Source organism: Pelmatolapia mariae, linkage group LG20 (assembly GCF_036321145.2).
Source record: "Pelmatolapia mariae isolate MD_Pm_ZW linkage group LG20, Pm_UMD_F_2, whole genome shotgun sequence".
NCBI classification, from domain to species: Eukaryota; Metazoa; Chordata; class Actinopteri; order Cichliformes; family Cichlidae; genus Pelmatolapia; species Pelmatolapia mariae.
This window is the reverse complement of record NC_086244.1, coordinates 32,440,618-32,458,263: the sequence shown is the minus strand read 5'-3', so window position 1 is coordinate 32,458,263 and position 17,646 is coordinate 32,440,618. Positions and strand designations below refer to the sequence as shown.

The 17,646-nt window shown below is 39.7% G+C and overlaps 1 protein-coding gene across 1 annotated transcript; it reads left to right on the top strand.

Moving 5' to 3' along the window:
• The first annotated feature begins 98 nt into the window (after positions 1-98).
• arih2 (ariadne homolog 2 (Drosophila)) lies at positions 99-17,010 on the top strand. The gene is made up of 15 exons (XM_063464434.1): positions 99-219; positions 5,946-6,497; positions 8,717-8,784; positions 9,289-9,361; positions 9,728-9,869; positions 11,154-11,275; positions 11,642-11,751; positions 12,410-12,527; positions 12,732-12,782; positions 13,100-13,121; positions 13,561-13,712; positions 14,006-14,149; positions 14,670-14,738; positions 14,932-15,048; positions 15,447-17,010. The coding sequence occupies exons 2-15, from the start codon at positions 6,234-6,236 to the stop codon at positions 15,516-15,518; spliced, it is 1,524 nt and encodes a 507-aa protein (XP_063320504.1). The 5' UTR covers positions 99-219; positions 5,946-6,233; the 3' UTR covers positions 15,519-17,010.
• Positions 17,011-17,646: the final 636 nt, after the last annotated feature.

Here is a 17,646-nt window from a genome sequence, read left to right as displayed (position 1 = left end):
TACTACCGGACAAAACAAGAAGTGCTGCATCTTTCTTTACAGAGAGAGAGAGCAAGGCTGCGAGAGAAACGCGGACGTGACGTCACTGTTAAGTACCCCTGTAACGGTCTATCTTCCGCCTACCAGCCAAGCAAAAGAGTGTAAATCGCTCTTAGGATTTCCTTACTCCAAACTCGCCTCTGGTTGTCACCGCGGGCTGACTTGACTCTGCACTAAGAGGTAAACCCCACCGACTTTAAACCGTGGAAATTCACGCAGCGGTTGTGTAAATGTGCCTCTTTGCTCCCGAGCTTCTCCAGAGGCCCTTGTTTACATCTCGATCCCCGGACTAGAGTGGATGAGAGGCGGAGGCACAGCGGGAGGGGAATGAGGAGGAGGGGTGGCTACCTGGCTAGCTCTTATGTTGTCAATTCTTGTTGGGGAACACATTAAAAGTGTTCCTTGAAAACTTTTGCAAGTGTGTTATGAAGGTGCTCAACAGTCGTAACTCGTCCGAGTCATGGGTTTGCAATTGCGTGACTTCCTCTGCTCAACAGAAATACCAGCACGCTAGCCAGGGAGCTAATCCGGCTAACGGTAAGTTAGCCAGCTGTTGTGTGGATTTAACTTCAGAGGCGCTTTGAGCCGAAACGCTGAAGTCCAGGCACGACCGGGTGCTTATTTGCGTGATTTAATCTCGACTCCCCGCTACCTTCATCCTCCCACAAGACCTGTTATCAAACCTGTGCTGAGTCGCTGTAATACATTAGCCTAGCAAGATGTGTGTCACCCAGTTTGCTGCCTATTTTTATCCTGGATCGGGCGGAATGCGAGCGTTCGTCTGTCTGCCGGGGCCGACTGGCAGGCTTTCCCAGCTAACCTTGTTTTCTGTCCAGTGGATATTTACAAAGTCACATTTTGAACACCGGTGCCAGCAGTCGTCTTTGATCCCGTGTCTGTTGATCAAATCACATGTCGAAATAAGCCTACTAGGGGGGCCTTTGTGCTGTCACTGTTTTAGTTATCCTCAGTGTATTTTCCGTTCAAAAGTGGGGGGATTACTTTGTATTACACGGCGAAGACACACGTTTTCTCAAGAAGTAAAAAAACGCAGGCTTCTCGCCCATATTTTTAAAAAACGTAAAGTTATGTGCAGCGTTGGTTTTAGAAAGTAAATACAGTTTATATAAAGCATCTGTCTGTGTTAGACCCCAGCCGATATACTGGAGGTCCAATATTACTGGCTAGAATTAAGTAGGAGTTATCTATGCGTATTGGTGTTTATAATATGGAAGCTTGTTTCCAGCACTGATAATGAAACTTTGGGGCATTGTCTCAAAATTTGTAGTTGTTCATATCAGAACTCGAAATTCTGATATGACCTGAAATGATGGCTTAGCTGTGCCAGGCCCTGTGGTGCAAACAAGCTTGCATATTTATGACTCATAAATGAAAATGTAAAAAGTAAAGAAGAGTCTGGTGAAACACCTTTCGCCTGTGTTATGAGTGTTATCGTTGCATACTTTGACCACCTGAAGGGACTTGTTAACTTCACTGTTGGCAACACACATTTTTGGAAACACTAACATCAACAGCTGATGATGTTCAGCAGAGCTGAACAGAGAGTAAACGCAGTTACACTGAACAGATGCTAATGAAATCTATTTCAGGTGTCTGAAAGGTAAAACAAAAATATTGTGTGTATATGTGTATGTATAAATATCAGATAATCAGATTTGTAAATCGACTAATATCTGTATGATATCAGTCGGGCTAGTCTGGGTAAAAAAACAAAACAAAACAACAACCTGGTTTTCTGATATGTTGAATCCAGTTGTACATCACAGCTATACTGTTACGTGCTTGTGATTGTCTGGGTTTAATGGGATCTTTTCGATGTTCAGTAGAATAATATGATGCAAAAGTATTTCAGCATTCAAAGAAACATCAGGAAGGTTCATCCTTGGGAAAGATGTGAGAAGCTGAGTCATGTAAGTGTAACTGAACTATGAACCCTTGAAGTTAGGGACCATGGATTTAATCCAGTCACAGCTGTTCATCTTAACATCATCTTCCTTTTTTTTTTTTTTTTTTTCTAGCTTGTCAGCTATAACAAGATTTAATTTTCTCATTAGACCACATTTTCTTGTAAATGAACCAAATTTGGGAACTAGCAATTGGTCTGCCTGACTTGTTCTGTGGTACGACTCCATTTAAGTGTGTTATTGAGAATTTTTCACAAAAAGTCATTTCAGGCTCTCCTCAGTGTGTGAGCCACCAGGTCCTCTGTTCAGAATGACTTTAATCACGAAGTCAACATTTCATCCACATATAACGGGGACAAATTAATACTAAAATCCACCATCTACCTTCCAGTTAAAGTGTATTTAATCACATCTCACAAAGACTGCTGCCAGCTTGATGCAGTTCACCACACTCTAGGAAAGTCAGTATTGTTAACGGTCAAAAGTAATGGTGGTCAAATTCATTTGATCCAGTATCTCTATGATTCTCATCCATCTGTGTTCCCCCAGGAAGAAGACATGTGATTAGGTTGTTATGTGGTTCATTAGTTCATTCCAGTTTACTTCAGTTTGTCATTAAACTTTGGCACAGGCATTTTTTTTTAATTGTGTTTTTTTTTTTTTTTTTTTTTTTTGTCTTTTGTTTAATTTAGTAACAATCATTTTAAATCAATTGGTTTGTTGGGGAAACATTTTAATCTGTCTTTTATTTTTTCCCTTTTATCAGAACACAATTTTCTAGAGATTATGGGACATTTGCTTTCTACCACATTGAGGATGATAACTGATCATTATATTGTATTTGCTGCCATTCTTTTAAGTACATTTTGACCTTGTGAGCCAGTGTTCCAAGGTATTACTCAGAGATTCCTAGAAAAGATATCATGGTAGTAGATGTTTGACAGCTGTGAAAGCCCTGTTCAACCTTATCTGCAGCTTGTAATCATAAGCTTTTATGTCTTCAAATATGATTTCTATTATTTTATGGTTCCTCCTTTTTTCTTTTTTTTTCCCAACTAGAGTTTATTACTCAGGCTTTTTTAATTTTATTTTTTATCTTTGTTTATCTGTCAATGCGTGTTTTGTTTGTTTGTTTGTTTTGTTGTTTAATTTGGCTTTGCAGTATGTAATATATTTACAGAATTATGTAGTAATAAAAAAATTTGAAGGGATTTATTTACAGTAGTCTGTAAAAATCACGTTTATTTGTCAACACAGTCTGAACTCTCTTAGCCATGCTTTCTTGTAATTTTTTAAAGTAGTCTTCAGGAATAGTTCTCCAGGCTCCTTGAAGACATTCAAAGCTCTTCTTTGGATCTTGGATGCCTTTCATTTTGTTCTCTTGTCAAGATGATCCCACTGTTTCAGTAATGTTGAGGTTCGGGCTCTGGGGAGGCCAGTCCATGACTGACAGTGTTCCGCTGTGTATCAGATACTTTTCATCTGTCATTAATAGTTTTTTAGGCCTGCCACTTCTTCTTTGGTCCTCGAATTGTTTAATTTCCTCATGTTTTTGCCAATCTATGCCAAGTTTTTGGGTTATAGCATTTTGGGAATCACCTAGTTGGGGCAAAATATTATTTCTATGCCTGACAAACTGTTATCTTTAGCATTATTTTTATAAGTGGAAACAAATGATGTGTTTTTGTGACAGGATGCTGGTATCAAAGTGCGTGCAGGTATATTTACAATTATTTTTTGCCAAGTTGTCTGTTATGTATAGACACAACACTGGTTCATATCCTGAGTTAGGCGCCTTCTTTAGTGCTTGAATGATTTGTAGGTCAGTGTTAAGAAGCTTAACAATCAAACAAACAGAAAAGTCTTCTGGAAATAGTCAAGCACAAGGACTGCATTGAAAATAAGTGAAAAGCAGCCAACCCCCCCCCCCCCCCCCCAAAAAAAAAAAAAACATTCTTTGAAAGATCTTCAGAAAACCTGGAGAACTATTGCTCGAGAGCACTTTAAACAATTACAAGAAAGTCTGGCTCCTTCAAATGAAAAAATAAAGAAATGATGGGTGGCTGAATGCTTTTGCACAATACTATAGATTATTTACGTGCTCACTAGGGCAGGGCAATATGGCCAAAAATATTTATCACAATATATATTTGAAAATTTGCCATAATGATACAACTGATGATACAATTGATGCGAGACAAAATACTTTACAACTCCACAACTTTATTAGTGCAAAAAAAACCCCATCAATGTATTTTCACATAAACAAGCAGCTGTGTTTTATGTGCATTAAAGCTATATAAAAATTTAACAGTGCAAATGCAAATTCCTCACTGACAGTTTAACCAAAAGGCATTTCCAGTGGAAATTGGCCGACATATCCTGAGCATAACCATGTATAATAGGGCTGGGTGTCGTCACTGATTTCTAGAATCGATTCGATTCCGATTCACAAGGTCCCGAATCGATTCGATTCGAATCGGGGAAATTTTGACTCAGACAGTCAGAAATATTATAATTCTGATCACACATCAGTACATTTCCATATTTTTTTGTCTATAAAAAGAAAGCTGACACTTGCGAGACTTTATCAAAGGTGTAAGCATCACAGCAGATGCCTTTGTGTCAAAGTAACTGAGGATAAAACACAGAAAAACATGAAGAAGATTTTCCTGGCCTGGGATTTTATAGCAGATGACCTTAAAAATATTCTGCAATAGATCAAAAACAAAAGAAAACCATTAGTCAACATATGAACATTACCTGATGCTGCAGATGTTTTATTAGAGATGCAGCTAAGCGTTTTGCAATTTTGCATAATTTTAAAAAGTTTAAATTTGTTCAGTAGCCTATTGAACGGCAGGAATGAGGCTTTCTTGTCAGAAGTAAGTAAAAGGAAAAAAAACAGCGGCCGACAGCGCTGTAAACAACACTAGACTTTTGCGTAATAAGTAAGCGAATAATGCAGAAAACAGATTTTTAGATGTGAAACTGTTCTTGAAGTACACTGAGAGAGAGAGAGAGAGACAACGAGCTCTGCATGAAGTGTGATTTTTATCGTGGTGGAAGCAAAACAGGAAAAAGAAGAGGGAATTCATGACGATGTTTATGTGAAGCGTAGTTTGGATCTTCTTTTGCTGCTGGTTCAGTTAATATTGTTTGGAGGGAGATCAAACCTGCAGCTTCAGAATCTAGCGCAAAAGGGACGTAAACACAAAGCGCGGACATCAGAATCAGTGAGCTGTCAGCTTTCAGCCCCAACTGTGTCCGTGCCGTCGGGTGAGAAAGGCGACATCTCACTGATTCTGATGCGTCGGCGGGTCCGCGCTTTGTGTTTACGTCTTTGTGCAGAATCCGTGTACCTGCTCTCATTTACTGTTTTAGCTGTTTGGTGGTTGTTGAAATTTTGTTAGGTTTAACCTGAGGGCAAAATAAATTTATATTTAAAAATCGATTCAGGATTTTAATGAATCGATATCACGTTATCCAAGCTATGGCTGGGCTAACATTATACCAGTATTACCGTAAACGGTATGATATGGCCCAGCCATAGTGCTCACTTCATTGTACATTTTTACTTTGTTGAAACGGAGAAAATGGCATTAGAGACTCTCACCAAAATAAGAAAGTCAACATTGAGTGACTTATTGCGTATGTTGTGTCAGTGTATTTTACCATGTGATAATGCAGGCATCGTCTCTAGATTTACTTATGTATTTATTGTCTTTCATGCACACAAATGGTGTTTGGAAATGAAACTTGAAGGGAGAGGGCAGGCGTGGACAAACGGCTTGTTTTGGGTTAAGAAGCTAGAATTGCTCATTCTTAAAAATAAATAAATAAATTGTCTATAATTCCAAAAAACAAATGATCATCAGGAAATGTTATCCACCTTTTATCCACTTTTTTTCTAACTCTGTCTTTTTTTTTTTTCCATTTTCCTTATTCAACTTTCTTTTTCCCCATTCCCCTTTTCTCCAGTCTTTTTCTCCTTTTTTCTCAGATTATCCAAACAAACTTTCCAAATGAGTGACGGGGAGTGTGATTTCTTTTGCTTCTTCCGCTGCTGCTGAGCGCGCTGTGTATGCGCTTCAGGCAGACGGGAAGGCACGGTGTCTCGTAGAGTGAAGTGGCACGAGAAAGTGGAAAGAGGGCGGGGAGAAACGAGGAGGTGGCGCATCAGTCAAGCCATTTCAGCTCATTGGACGAGTAGGATCCGACAGGTAGGCGGGTAGTCTACCTGTCCGGGTTATCAAATCAGTCGACTGGATGTCTGTGGACATGAATAGCCAGGCGTCGGATAGCAACGAGGAAGACTTCGGGGTGAACTCAGAAGAGGAGGATGAGGATGATGGAGGAGAAGAGGAGGATCCGGGTGATATTGCAGGATACTACGACGGAGTGGCCAGTGATGTGGAGCAACAAGGCGCCGACTCCTTCGATCCAGAGGAGTACCAGTTCACCTGTCTGACCTACAAAGAGAGCCAGCGGGTGCTGATGGAGGAGGTTAACACTGTGGCTGCCGCACTGAAGGTGAGTGGAGCTGCACTCTTCTCAAAAACTTTTGTTTAGTATGCGAAATCAAAATCTGAAAGGCAAAAGCAGGGTGCAAGTGTGTTTTTTGTTTGTTTTTTTTGCTCCCCCCCCCCAAAAAAGTTTGATAATTCAGTATGGGTGACCGTCATGCCTCATAAGAACTTATTTCTTGTTTACAAAGTTTCATAAGAAACAGTAAATCGCAGGTACAAAGTTATCATGGATCACCAACAAAATTGCAGTTGGGTAAATTTATCAAATGAAGCAAATTATTATTTATTTATTTTTCAATTGGAGAAGAATCTATTGGAACGGTGGATAAGAGAGAAACAGGAAATGTTGCAGAAGAGTCAAGGAAGGCATGCGGTGGCATGCAGTCTTGCATCCTTCCTCATGCATGCTTTACTCATGCAGCCCCCTTGGCTTTAAAAACAAAAGAAGAAAAAGAAAAAGGCAGTGTTTCCAGTAGTTAGAATTCAGCTGATGCAGACTAGCTTGTGGTGTGTGTTACCTGTGGGAAAACGCACCTTAGAACAATGTTTCGCATGTTCATGTGTGAAAATAGATGGCACAGCATTTTTAGGGGCCATTTACTCTGCTCCTTATGTCATTAAGATGTAGTTTTCAGGAATGGTTGAAGTCTCAAACTCCATGTATAGCATCACTATATAGTCAAGTCAAATCTCCTTTAACCTCCTAAGACCCGAACTCTTTCATGGCATGCATTTTTAATTTCTCTTTGCTATTTGGGCTGATTGGGACCTGATCAATGTAAAAACAAAGACTTATCAGATTTTTTTTATTTTTTTTTTTTTAAACATGATTTTTGTTCTTGAGAAAAATTTGATCCACATATGAGGACATTCGCTTTAAATTTCGATAGAACAGTGGCAATATAATGTTCTCGTAAGTGGATGTCAGGCTCTTGTAGAGCAAAATTTAGTAATTTGGTCTAGACAACCTGAAATGTGATGTCCACATATGTGGACACCAGGTCCTAGGAGGTTAACTGCAAAAGACTTTTTTGAAGGTCTAGTTCACAAAACTTGCTGTCAGAAGGTTCCAGGTGAACATAAAAAACAAATAAATCACCAATACCAGTCTTTTGAACTGATGGAATGTAAAGTAAAACATTTTGACAATGAGTGAAGGTTTGATTGTCGGAAAAAGGGTGACTAATTGAAAACATCTCCCCTGCTGTTAAGTGCAGGGATGGATTTGGGCGTGTGTTGCAGCTAGAGGCAGTGGATTTACTTCAGTCGTATTTCAATAAATTCTTGAAGCAATTATTAGTATGTGTTTAAAAATAAGACAATGGCTTCAACTGCTCTTGTTGTAAAAGTACTTCAAAGTCTAAAAGAGGCAGGGTTGCAGATCAAAAATCAGTGGAGAGACCTGAAAAGTGCAAGAATCTTTCAGAAGGTGTTTGCAGTCAAAAACAGGCAGAAATTCCCTAAACAAGAAGTGAAAACATTTACAAACTGTGATACTTGTCAGTGGGATGTTATAAAGAACGGAGTGAAACTTTTGGTCTGGGCTTTTACCCTTTTTCTCATTTTTACATAATCTGTAAAAGATTTAAAAAAAAAAAAAATCTTTATTTCTTCAGGTCACCTGTTTTGGGTAACATTGCTAAGTCGACAGGTTGTTTTCCATCAACTTTGCTCACAGTTCCACACAGTCAAATTTGACAGCTGCACAGCACAACTGCAGTCCCCTGTTAGCAGAGCTGAGGCATGTGTTTTTCTTGATGGCACTAGGTGAAATAAACAAGTATGTCTCAGTGCTTTTGCTGGAATAAGTCCTAAGGGTACTTTAAGAGTTTAAAACACAAAGACAGCGTTACATTTAAGAAGAGTTGGAGTGTCTTTTCTTTATTATAAAATTGTAATGGCATTTTTTTTATCGTAAGCTCAGTTCATCAAATCTCTACATTCACTACTTTGAACGAACTGTCTACTTTTGTGTTTTGCCACTAAGTCGCTTGTTGTGTAGCAGAGGTATTACTAAGGAGGAAACCTTTGTAGGTCAGGACTATAATGCAGCGTTTTGACCAAATGATCTGAGTCATTTGTAGAATTACACACAGAGCTCAAGTAGCAGTCTTTCAACAAAGGAAGTCACGCACCAATCTTTTAAGCAATCTTTTATTTCTTAGAATTGGACATCATCGAAGCAACATCTCAACATCTCTGTGTCCCTTATTTCTCCCACAGGTTGTACCGTCAGTAGCAAAACTGATCCTAGTGCATTTCCACTGGCAGGTTTCACAGATATTGGACAGGTATGTCTCCACTGCTTCTCATCTTTGCAGAATTTCTTTTACACTATCTGTTCTTCACATCCCTTTCTCAAATTTATTTTCTGCCCTTGCACTTTCTCTTCTTCACTGTTTTTATCTCATCATCTTCCTGTGTAATATCACTCTGCATCTGCCCCCCCCCCCCCCCCCCCCACACACACACATACACACATTTTAGTTCACTCTGACACTCTTTTCTTTTTCATTTTGTGTTTAAACTGCACAGACTACATGGTTTTTGTTTGTTTGTTTGTTGTTGTTTTTTTAAGCCTGTCATTTTTTTAACAACTTACGGCAGACGGTATCAAAAAAGTTAATAAACTTAAATTACAGTTACTTTTAGTACTCATTGATACTTAGTAACACATTCAACTTGATATCTCTTCAGGCATTTAACATCCACTTCTTTGTTGATCAGCTTTAATGTGCTTGTTTGTGCTGTTGAGTTCCTCATTTGACCTCTGCTTCTATCCACGTTTTCCACAGATATAAGTCCAACTCGTCTCTGCTTTTGTCAGACGCTCTGGTCCAGCCCAGCAGCACGTGCAAATCAGTCACTGTGAGTGGGGTATAATCATTTGTTGTCACTGATTCAACTCTGTACTCATATCTGCATCAAAGTAACTGTGATTGTAATGCACCAGATAATCCACTTGTACCAACACAGCTGATCAGAGTACTCTGGCTTTATATTAATACGTGAAATTTGTCTTTATTAAATCTTTATTTAAAAAATAACTTCTACTTACCATTGAGCTAAGAAGTTTATTGTATTTTTATTTTCTTTATTGTCTTTTAATGTGTATTTGTTGTTTTAAACGGACTATATTAATAAAAATGACCTTTGACTGCTCTTGTCAGAAACTTTGAGCTTACCAACAAGCTCTCTGGTTCATCAGGCTGATAATCTCGATTTCTCTTTCAGGCCCCTCAGTCCCTCCAGTGTGGTGTGTGTCTACAGGTCGTACGGAGAGACTCTCTGCTGGCACTGCCCTGCCAGCACTCCTTCTGTAAAGCATGCTGGGAGCAGCACTGCACCGTACTGGTCAAAGATGGCACGGGAGTGGGTGAGTACACAGCAAGCGTGTTTGTAAGCATCTCTCTAGTCATCAGAGTGGTTATTAGAGTGGGAGTGAGTCACAGTTTGTTTGATCAGAGCTCCCAAACGTCTGTTCAAGAATCTGTATGTCTGCACTTTGTATATTTATGCGCTGGTATGTGTATTTGTCCACTAAGGGTTTCATCACAGTTTCAGCCTCTGATCTGCTTTGCTTTACTGCCAAACCAGCGTAGTTTGCAGAGTGGTGTTTAATTTGCGCTACATCAGCCACCCAGCAATACCATGTTTACCAACAGAAAACACTGCACATCCCGGATGTCCATATTTATTTGTGCTTCTACATGTGTGGAAAATTAAAGAATGTCTTTGGACTTGGAAGATAAAGGTGGTGTAATGTGACCTTTTGATGATTTCCATCTGGTGTGGAGTTAAACAGGCAGACATGCTCCTGCAGAAGCCTCATTTATCAGTGTGTGTCTGTGAAAGAGTGTGCTTGTGTCAGCAGGATGGCAGATGGGTGTGTGGGTGTGTACATTGATCGTTTCTAAGTTTTTTGAGCATTATACTGTAGACCTGTGCCAGATACCTTTCTTTTCCATGAGCGGTTACTGCTGCTCCTCACTGTTACTCACTCAGCAGACGAAAAAGAGAAGCAAGCGTAGCCGCAGGACGAGAGGAACACCTTACACTCTGACAAAAAGTTGGTAAATGTAGTTACGAACTTGTGTTAGCAACAACTAGATGAAGTGAAGCCTGACGATCGCTCCTGTGACTGAGAGAGAGGTCAGACACCTAAGCTGAGATCCAAATGATCAGAATAGTCCAATATTTGGGTTCAGCTCTTGTACATTTTATGTGTGATAAAGTGCATAGTTTACCAGGCTCCCTGTAGCTGCATGTGTGTGGGAGTGCAAATGCTTTAGCAGTGAGATGTGTGAGGATGTTTGTGTGCACGTCCCTGTACTGCCTTTAACAGTCTCTCTGATAAAGTCAGTCCATGTAACCAAGCCCTCCTCAGTCAGATAAGTGTCTCTATATCAGCTGCACTAAGGAAGGGTCTGCGGTGACAGATGACCCCAGTCTAGTTGTAGGTCAGTGTAACACAAGAAACCAGCCCACTTAGGCCAAACATGGCTGCAGTGGAACTTTTGGATGGCTGTAATTAAATTTAAAGGGTGGGTTTATTTGTACTATTAAGCACACAGAGATCTCTGTAGTCACTGTCTACATCTTATTTGTCTCACTGTCGGTGATTTAGGACTGTAATAAATGTGCACGTGTTTGTGTTCAGGTATCTCGTGTATGGCTCAGGACTGTTCCCTGCAGATGCCAGAAGACTTTGTCCTGCCACTGCTGCCAGGAGAGGAGCTCAAGGACAAATACAGACGCTACCTCTTCAGAGACTATGTCGAGGTCTGTGACAGTCTCTGTGTTTGCTCAGATACTGTGTCAAAGTCTGCATGTATAGTGAATGAGAAGCATCTGGAGAGGCAGTGAGAACTGAGTTGGCCTATTTGTGTTTGCTTTGAATCAGTGAATGTTCCACACACAGCATGAAATCTGACTTCTTTCCTGTATATATGTCTGTTTCACCAGCTAGGTATCTTTGTTAATGCCAATTCTTATATCTCAATCAGACAGTCATTTCCAGCAATCATTCCCTCAGATGATAAAGAAATACATCATCAGTTGAAATTAATTACCAAGGTTGTCTTATGTCAGATACTTGTGCCTACATTGGAGGTGAATTCATTAATTGTGTCTTTGTGCTTTCTGCAGAGTCACTTCCAATTGCAGCTGTGTCCAGGTGCAGACTGTCCCATGGTCATCAAAGTGCAGGAGCCACGGGCACGTAGAGTGCAGTGTAGCCGCTGCAGTGAAGTCTTCTGGTAAGTGACACATTGAAATTACAGTAACAATTTCACACAAAGTAGATTATTCATAGTCTCATTACTATACTGTTGTTAGTTTGTTTGGGAGGGGGGTGTTGTTGTTTTTTGATATATTTTTTTTTCTTTTTTTCTTTTTTTGTGCTGGCTATAAATCCTGCTAAGTTAGTAGAATAACATGCTGCTAAAAATAAAAATAAGACACAGATTACTATTATTTTCTCTTTATTTTCTCACAGATTTCACCAGCTTTATAACTTGTTTTTAAATATGTTTTTATCTAGGCTCAAAACATTAAAAACTTGCACATTTACAGATATGCACAGAGCTAACATCGTCTTTCATGAATTAGTAAATTGGATCATTGTTTCACATACAGATGTTTAACTAAAAATTATCCTCTGAAGTTTTTCCCCTTATGTCACTTTTTTTTTTAATTATTATTAGAATCTTTATTTTATGAATCCAGAAGCTATGGGGTGAATTATTTGCAGAATCTGTTACTTGTTCAGACTTTATATGGTGGAATTGTGTCACTACTGTAATTGGTTCATATTTTTTTCCTGAGAACTTTACTCAGTTTCAACTTCGGTCTGTTTTTTATGTCACTGTAATCAGGGAAGCTTATCACTGTCTTTGTTTGTTATCTTTTCCTCAGTTTCAAATGCCGTCAGATGTATCATGCACCCACAGACTGTGCAACAATTAGGAAATGGCTGACCAAATGTGCAGACGACTCAGAGACTGCAAACTACATCAGCGCCCACACTAAAGATGTAAGAACATCTGCATGTAAACACACTGATATGCGCATGTACTGTAACTGCTGTTGCTTGCACACACTTGTGCGCCTGCACACCTACTTTCGTTTTGAACTCTCCGTTGGTCACAAATCTTGCACAGTTTGAAAATGTAATTTGTATAAACACTGCAGATTTTCAGCTCGGAGTAGGAAGTTAAGAGCTCTGTTTGTCTTCTAGTGTCCTAAGTGCAATATCTGCATTGAGAAGAATGGAGGGTGCAATCACATGGTGAGTCAGAGCTGAAATTCACACTTTCCCAGAACACAGGAAACACTAAAAATACATTCACATTCTGAAAGCTGCTGTCCTCAACTCTAATCATTTGCCACTTGAGTGAATCATTCCAGAAAGATGTTACTTATTTGTGTTTGCTTTTCATTTATTAAAGTCTCTAAGCTGTATGTGTGACAGCATTGTGTTCATTAGTCTTGTGTGATCTGCCGAATGGCTTTGATTCACGGTCCTAGTGAATCTTAAATTATTGTGTTTTCAGGTTTCTGGTTCACTAATTTGACTTCCTCCTTTTTTTTCTTTCTTTGTTTCAGCAATGCTCCAAGTGCAAACACGGTGAGTTGGCTGTCTCAAAATGTCACACCTCTTCTATGATTCAGAGAAGGATTCTGTGGAGCAATTTGCATCCATCTGGGATAATGATTGCATTTCCAAGAAATTCCCAGTCACAGCTTGCTACTGTGTTCTTGAAAACAAAACGTTAGAAGCTGCGGTTTGGCGGACTAGCAGACATGGCTTCTTCTGAGCTACTCCAATTATCAGTTACACAAAAATGTGGTTAAATCAATCTCTGTGTCATTCATTGACATAACAGTATATTATCCACGACTCTATCACATCATCCTCTTTAGACTACTAGAAATAAGAACTGAAGTTATAATTATGGCTTTTTTCTCTCTCTCTCTTTTTTATTTTGGTTTACTTGTGTGTACTGTGAAGTCAACATGTGCTGTGGAGAGTCCATAAATCTGTTTTGTTTTTTCTCCTGTGAAAGACTTCTGCTGGATGTGTCTTGGAGACTGGAAGACTCATGGCAGTGAATACTACGAGTGCAGTCGCTACAAAGAAAATCCTGATATAGTCAACCAGAGCCAGCAGGCTCAGGCCAGAGAGGCCCTCAAGAAATATCTCTTCTACTTTGAGAGGGTAAGCTGTTTTTCAGTAGAAAGGCTCCAGGTTAAACAAACCTGACTTTTTATGTCCTGTTTCCAAACACTCTGATACAAACCTCTTTTTTTTTTTTTTAAATTTCATTTTCTCTGAAGCTTTACTGGGTTGACAGCTTCTTACACTGTCAACAAACCTACATTTTTAGACAAGAAGGAGCTTAACATTGTATAAAAGCTTTGTGGGACATTGGAAATTAAAAGATTCTGCACCCCATTTAAAAAGTGCCGTACTGCTAGAAACAAACTAATATTTAATTTTTTTCCCACCAGTGGGAGAATCACAACAAATCTCTGCAGTTGGAAGCTCAGACATACCAGAGGATTCAGGAGAAGATCCAGGAGAGAGTAATGAACAATCTGGGAACCTGGATCGACTGGCAGTACCTGCATAACGCTGCAAAGCTACTGGCAAAGGTACTGTGGCTGCATGTATGCGTGGGTAGTGAGTTACAGAGGTGGAAATGCAGAAATGGGGAAGCAGATGCACATAGGGGAAAAAAAACAACAAAAAATATCAACCATGATCTATTTATTCATTTCCTTTGGGCTGAATCATAGTTACAGTCAAGTTTGAGCTGCAAATAACTCAACATCTTTGATTAACTAGAATTCACAAACACACTGAGCATGTGGTCTCCCAGCATGTGGTCAGTGTAAATGTGCAAATACACTTTTAACACTGCACTGATCAACTGGTTCCTTTCTGCTTTTAAAGGATTTCAAAGTGAAAATCTGCTTTGTAACATGTCTATGAAAATGCCTCACATGCAACATATGTGCTGCTTGGGTTGAGTATATACAGATGGTGATAAAGTTTAACTTTGTGATGCTTAAAAATTTTTAAATCAAGTTTTTACAAATTTGAGTTTTTGTATGCAAAGTAAAATAACTCAAGCCTGTGCAGTGTTGTGATTGCATGTTGTCTTGTTCCTAGTGTCGCTACACACTGCAGTATACCTACCCTTACGCCTATTACATGGAGTCAGGCCCGCGCAAGAAACTGGTGAGAGACAAGCTTCAATAAATGATATAATATCAGCTGTGATTTCAGTGTCTTCCTTTTACCTTTTACTGTCCTACCACTGACTTTGTATCTGTTCAACAAACATTATTGTGACTTCAGGCAGATTTCTCTTTAGGTGAGGGAAGTGATTCTTTTGACCTGATGTTTGTGTTCCTCCATGTGTCCTCTGTAGTTTGAGTACCAGCAGGCCCAGCTGGAAGCAGAGATAGAAAACTTGTCGTGGAAGGTCGAGCGAGCCGACAGCTACGAGAGAGGAGGCGAGGGAGAGCTCAGCGCCAGTGACAGAGGGGTGAGAGAGTATACTAAACAATGGGAGGGAGGGGAAATGCATTATGTCTCTAAGACGAGAAAACTACAGGAGGATGACAGCCATGGGAACCTGTTGCTGGTTTCATTACATCCAAGTAATGACAGCACATGAAGCATGGTGGAGTATTTATTTGTTGTTGAGTTGATTTCCAAGTAAAATAGGTGACTTTTTGTTTTAGGCAAGTCCATGGCTCATTAATTTGATAAACATTGGATGTCAGACACAAGGGAATAAGTGATCCTACTGAGATCCATTAGATGGTTCAGTTCACTGATGAGTTTTGGATTTCAGTGTTTCATATGATTTTTATTGACAGAAAAGTATTGTTTTTTTAAATAATAGTGAGTGATTTCTTTTTTCTTTTCTTTTTTGTGCAGGATCTGGAAAATCAGATGCACATTGCTGAGCAGAGGCGACGCACGCTGCTGAAGGATTTCCACGACACCTGAAGCTCCATCGCGACTGCAAAGCACCAGCATCTCCCTCTTTAATTTCTTCCTTCCCTGCCTCCTAACCTTTACTTCCTTCCATGACCACGCCTCGGTGCAGTCATACTTTACCCCCTCCTTTTGCTTCACTGCACTCACTTGTTTGCTTCCATCTTTCCCTCCCCCTCACTCCCATAAGGCTGCAGGGCCACAGAGTGGCACGATTGTATCAGCCGTACCTCTTCATCATCCCCGCCCCGTTTACAGGTTTTTGCCTCAAAGCATCACATTTACCGCGGTTACACTGGTTTCAGCATTTCAGATCTGATCGTGTAGGTCAAAGCTCAGAGGTATTCTGTCAGCTGCTTTGCTTTTTATTTGTCAGTAAACATCGAGACACTGGCACCAGCACCTGAAAGCAGAGTGAAGCCTTATGAAAAGAGAGCAGAGCTGCTTTTTGCAAAAAATTGCTGGTGACCTTTTGTGTCATAATCTCTAGTCAAACTGCCATGAATGGAGAAGCTTGTGTTCTGATAGAGATGAGGAAAAGCTGGGCAGAGGATTTTGTTTCTTTTATTTATTTTTTTCTTTAAGCAGAAGGTGCAGATGGGTGGTGTTACAGCGACCATAATGGCTAGATTTCACTTGATGGTAGTTGCACATGCAAAGCTGAAATTTAGTTTCCTCTCCAGATATTTTTATGGGGGAAGAAAACACTGAGTGTAGAAGTTCTGTTGTTGGGGTTTGTAGTGCATCATCTTCTCGCTGTTGGAGAGTGATATTTTCAATGATGGGTGCCACAGCCCTCTCATAGGATGCAAGAACCTGCATCATGCTGGAGGGAAGGTTTCATTTCTTTAACAAACACTTGTTTGAACATTCAATTCTTTAGATTCAGTCACTAGTGTTTTATAGTAAACACACCTTCCCTCCACTGTTTTGTCTTTTGCTCCAGCAACCGCTGCCAGCAAAGAGTCGTTATGGCCGAAGTAGAACTACCGAATCAGTCCCGTTCTGGTCTCCACATTCTGATGCTGTCGCTCAGTTGTGCTCAGCTAATCTAGATCCAAGCCGGCATGATCCCTTTCTATTGCAAATCTAGCATTAGCACCTCCGCTGATCAGATCATGAAGTTGTTATGAAGCTGTGAGTGTAATCTCTGCCATTTACACACACTACAGCACCTCCCACTGACATGGCATGCACACGCCCACACACTCACGCTCAAACACTCCGCTGCAGAAAACAAACTGTTAATTTTTCTCCTCGTCCCATCTCTCCTCTTTCTTTTCTATCATCCCCCTATACTTTATTTTGCCCTCGTTTTCTCTTTTTCCTTTCCCTGCTGACATTGTTCACTTTTCTTCTGGAAAATGGCTCTTCATAGATAGATTGTTTTAAAAAAAAATTGAAAAAAAAGAAAATACCAAAAAAAAGCTGTAATTTTCAACGGTTGTACATTAATACAGAAATAGAGTTACTGAGAGAGTTTTTAAACCGGATCCTGTCTCTTGTGTGTTAATTACAAACAACACTTCACACAGAATTTCACTTAAAGGTTTAAAGGACAAAAAATCAAGTCATTGTTTTTTCCACATTTATTCAGTTGTTTTGTTTTGTTGTTTTTTTATTTTAAGGAATTTTAATTATTTTAGTTTTTTACTAAATTAAAGGAGAAAATATGATTGAGTTAATGATCCATCCTTAACAAGAAGTTACACTCTGCTTTCTAAAAACAAACAAACAAAACCTCTGAAATGTATAAATACACTTTGTTTTTATAGACACTGCCAGCACATGGTGTCTTGCTGGAAGAAGGCAACTGCCATCAGGGTGTACACTGCAAGCAAGACTTGTTTGTGGTCAGCCACAATGTTGATGTGTGGGGTACGTGTCAACAGTTAGATGAATCCAATCCAGTGACCTTTTTACTTCAAAGCTAGCATCAAGGTTATTTGTGCTACAGTAGCACTCCTGTGGGCCTGGAACGTTTTAGTACCTGCTTCCAAAACATTAGGAACCTCCTGGTCACTTGCTGCCTGTTATATCTCACCCCTGGGTGACACAGCAACCAGGTAATGTTACCTCACCTGCCAGTGATTTCAGTGACACGACTGATCTGTATAGGACTTAAGATCTAAATGTTTTT

Excerpts from the sequence above, each read along its gene's own strand:
- arih2 (XM_063464434.1), top strand. The coding sequence starts at position 6,234 with ATGTCTGTGGACATGAATAGCCAGGCGTCGGATAGCAACGAGGAAGAC. Across the intron at positions 12,528-12,731 it reads TCAGCGCCCACACTAAAGAT|TGTCCTAAGTGCAATATCTG; the intron begins GTAAGAACATCT and ends TTTGTCTTCTAG. Across the intron at positions 13,122-13,560 it reads ATGCTCCAAGTGCAAACACG|ACTTCTGCTGGATGTGTCTT; the intron begins GTGAGTTGGCTG and ends CTCCTGTGAAAG.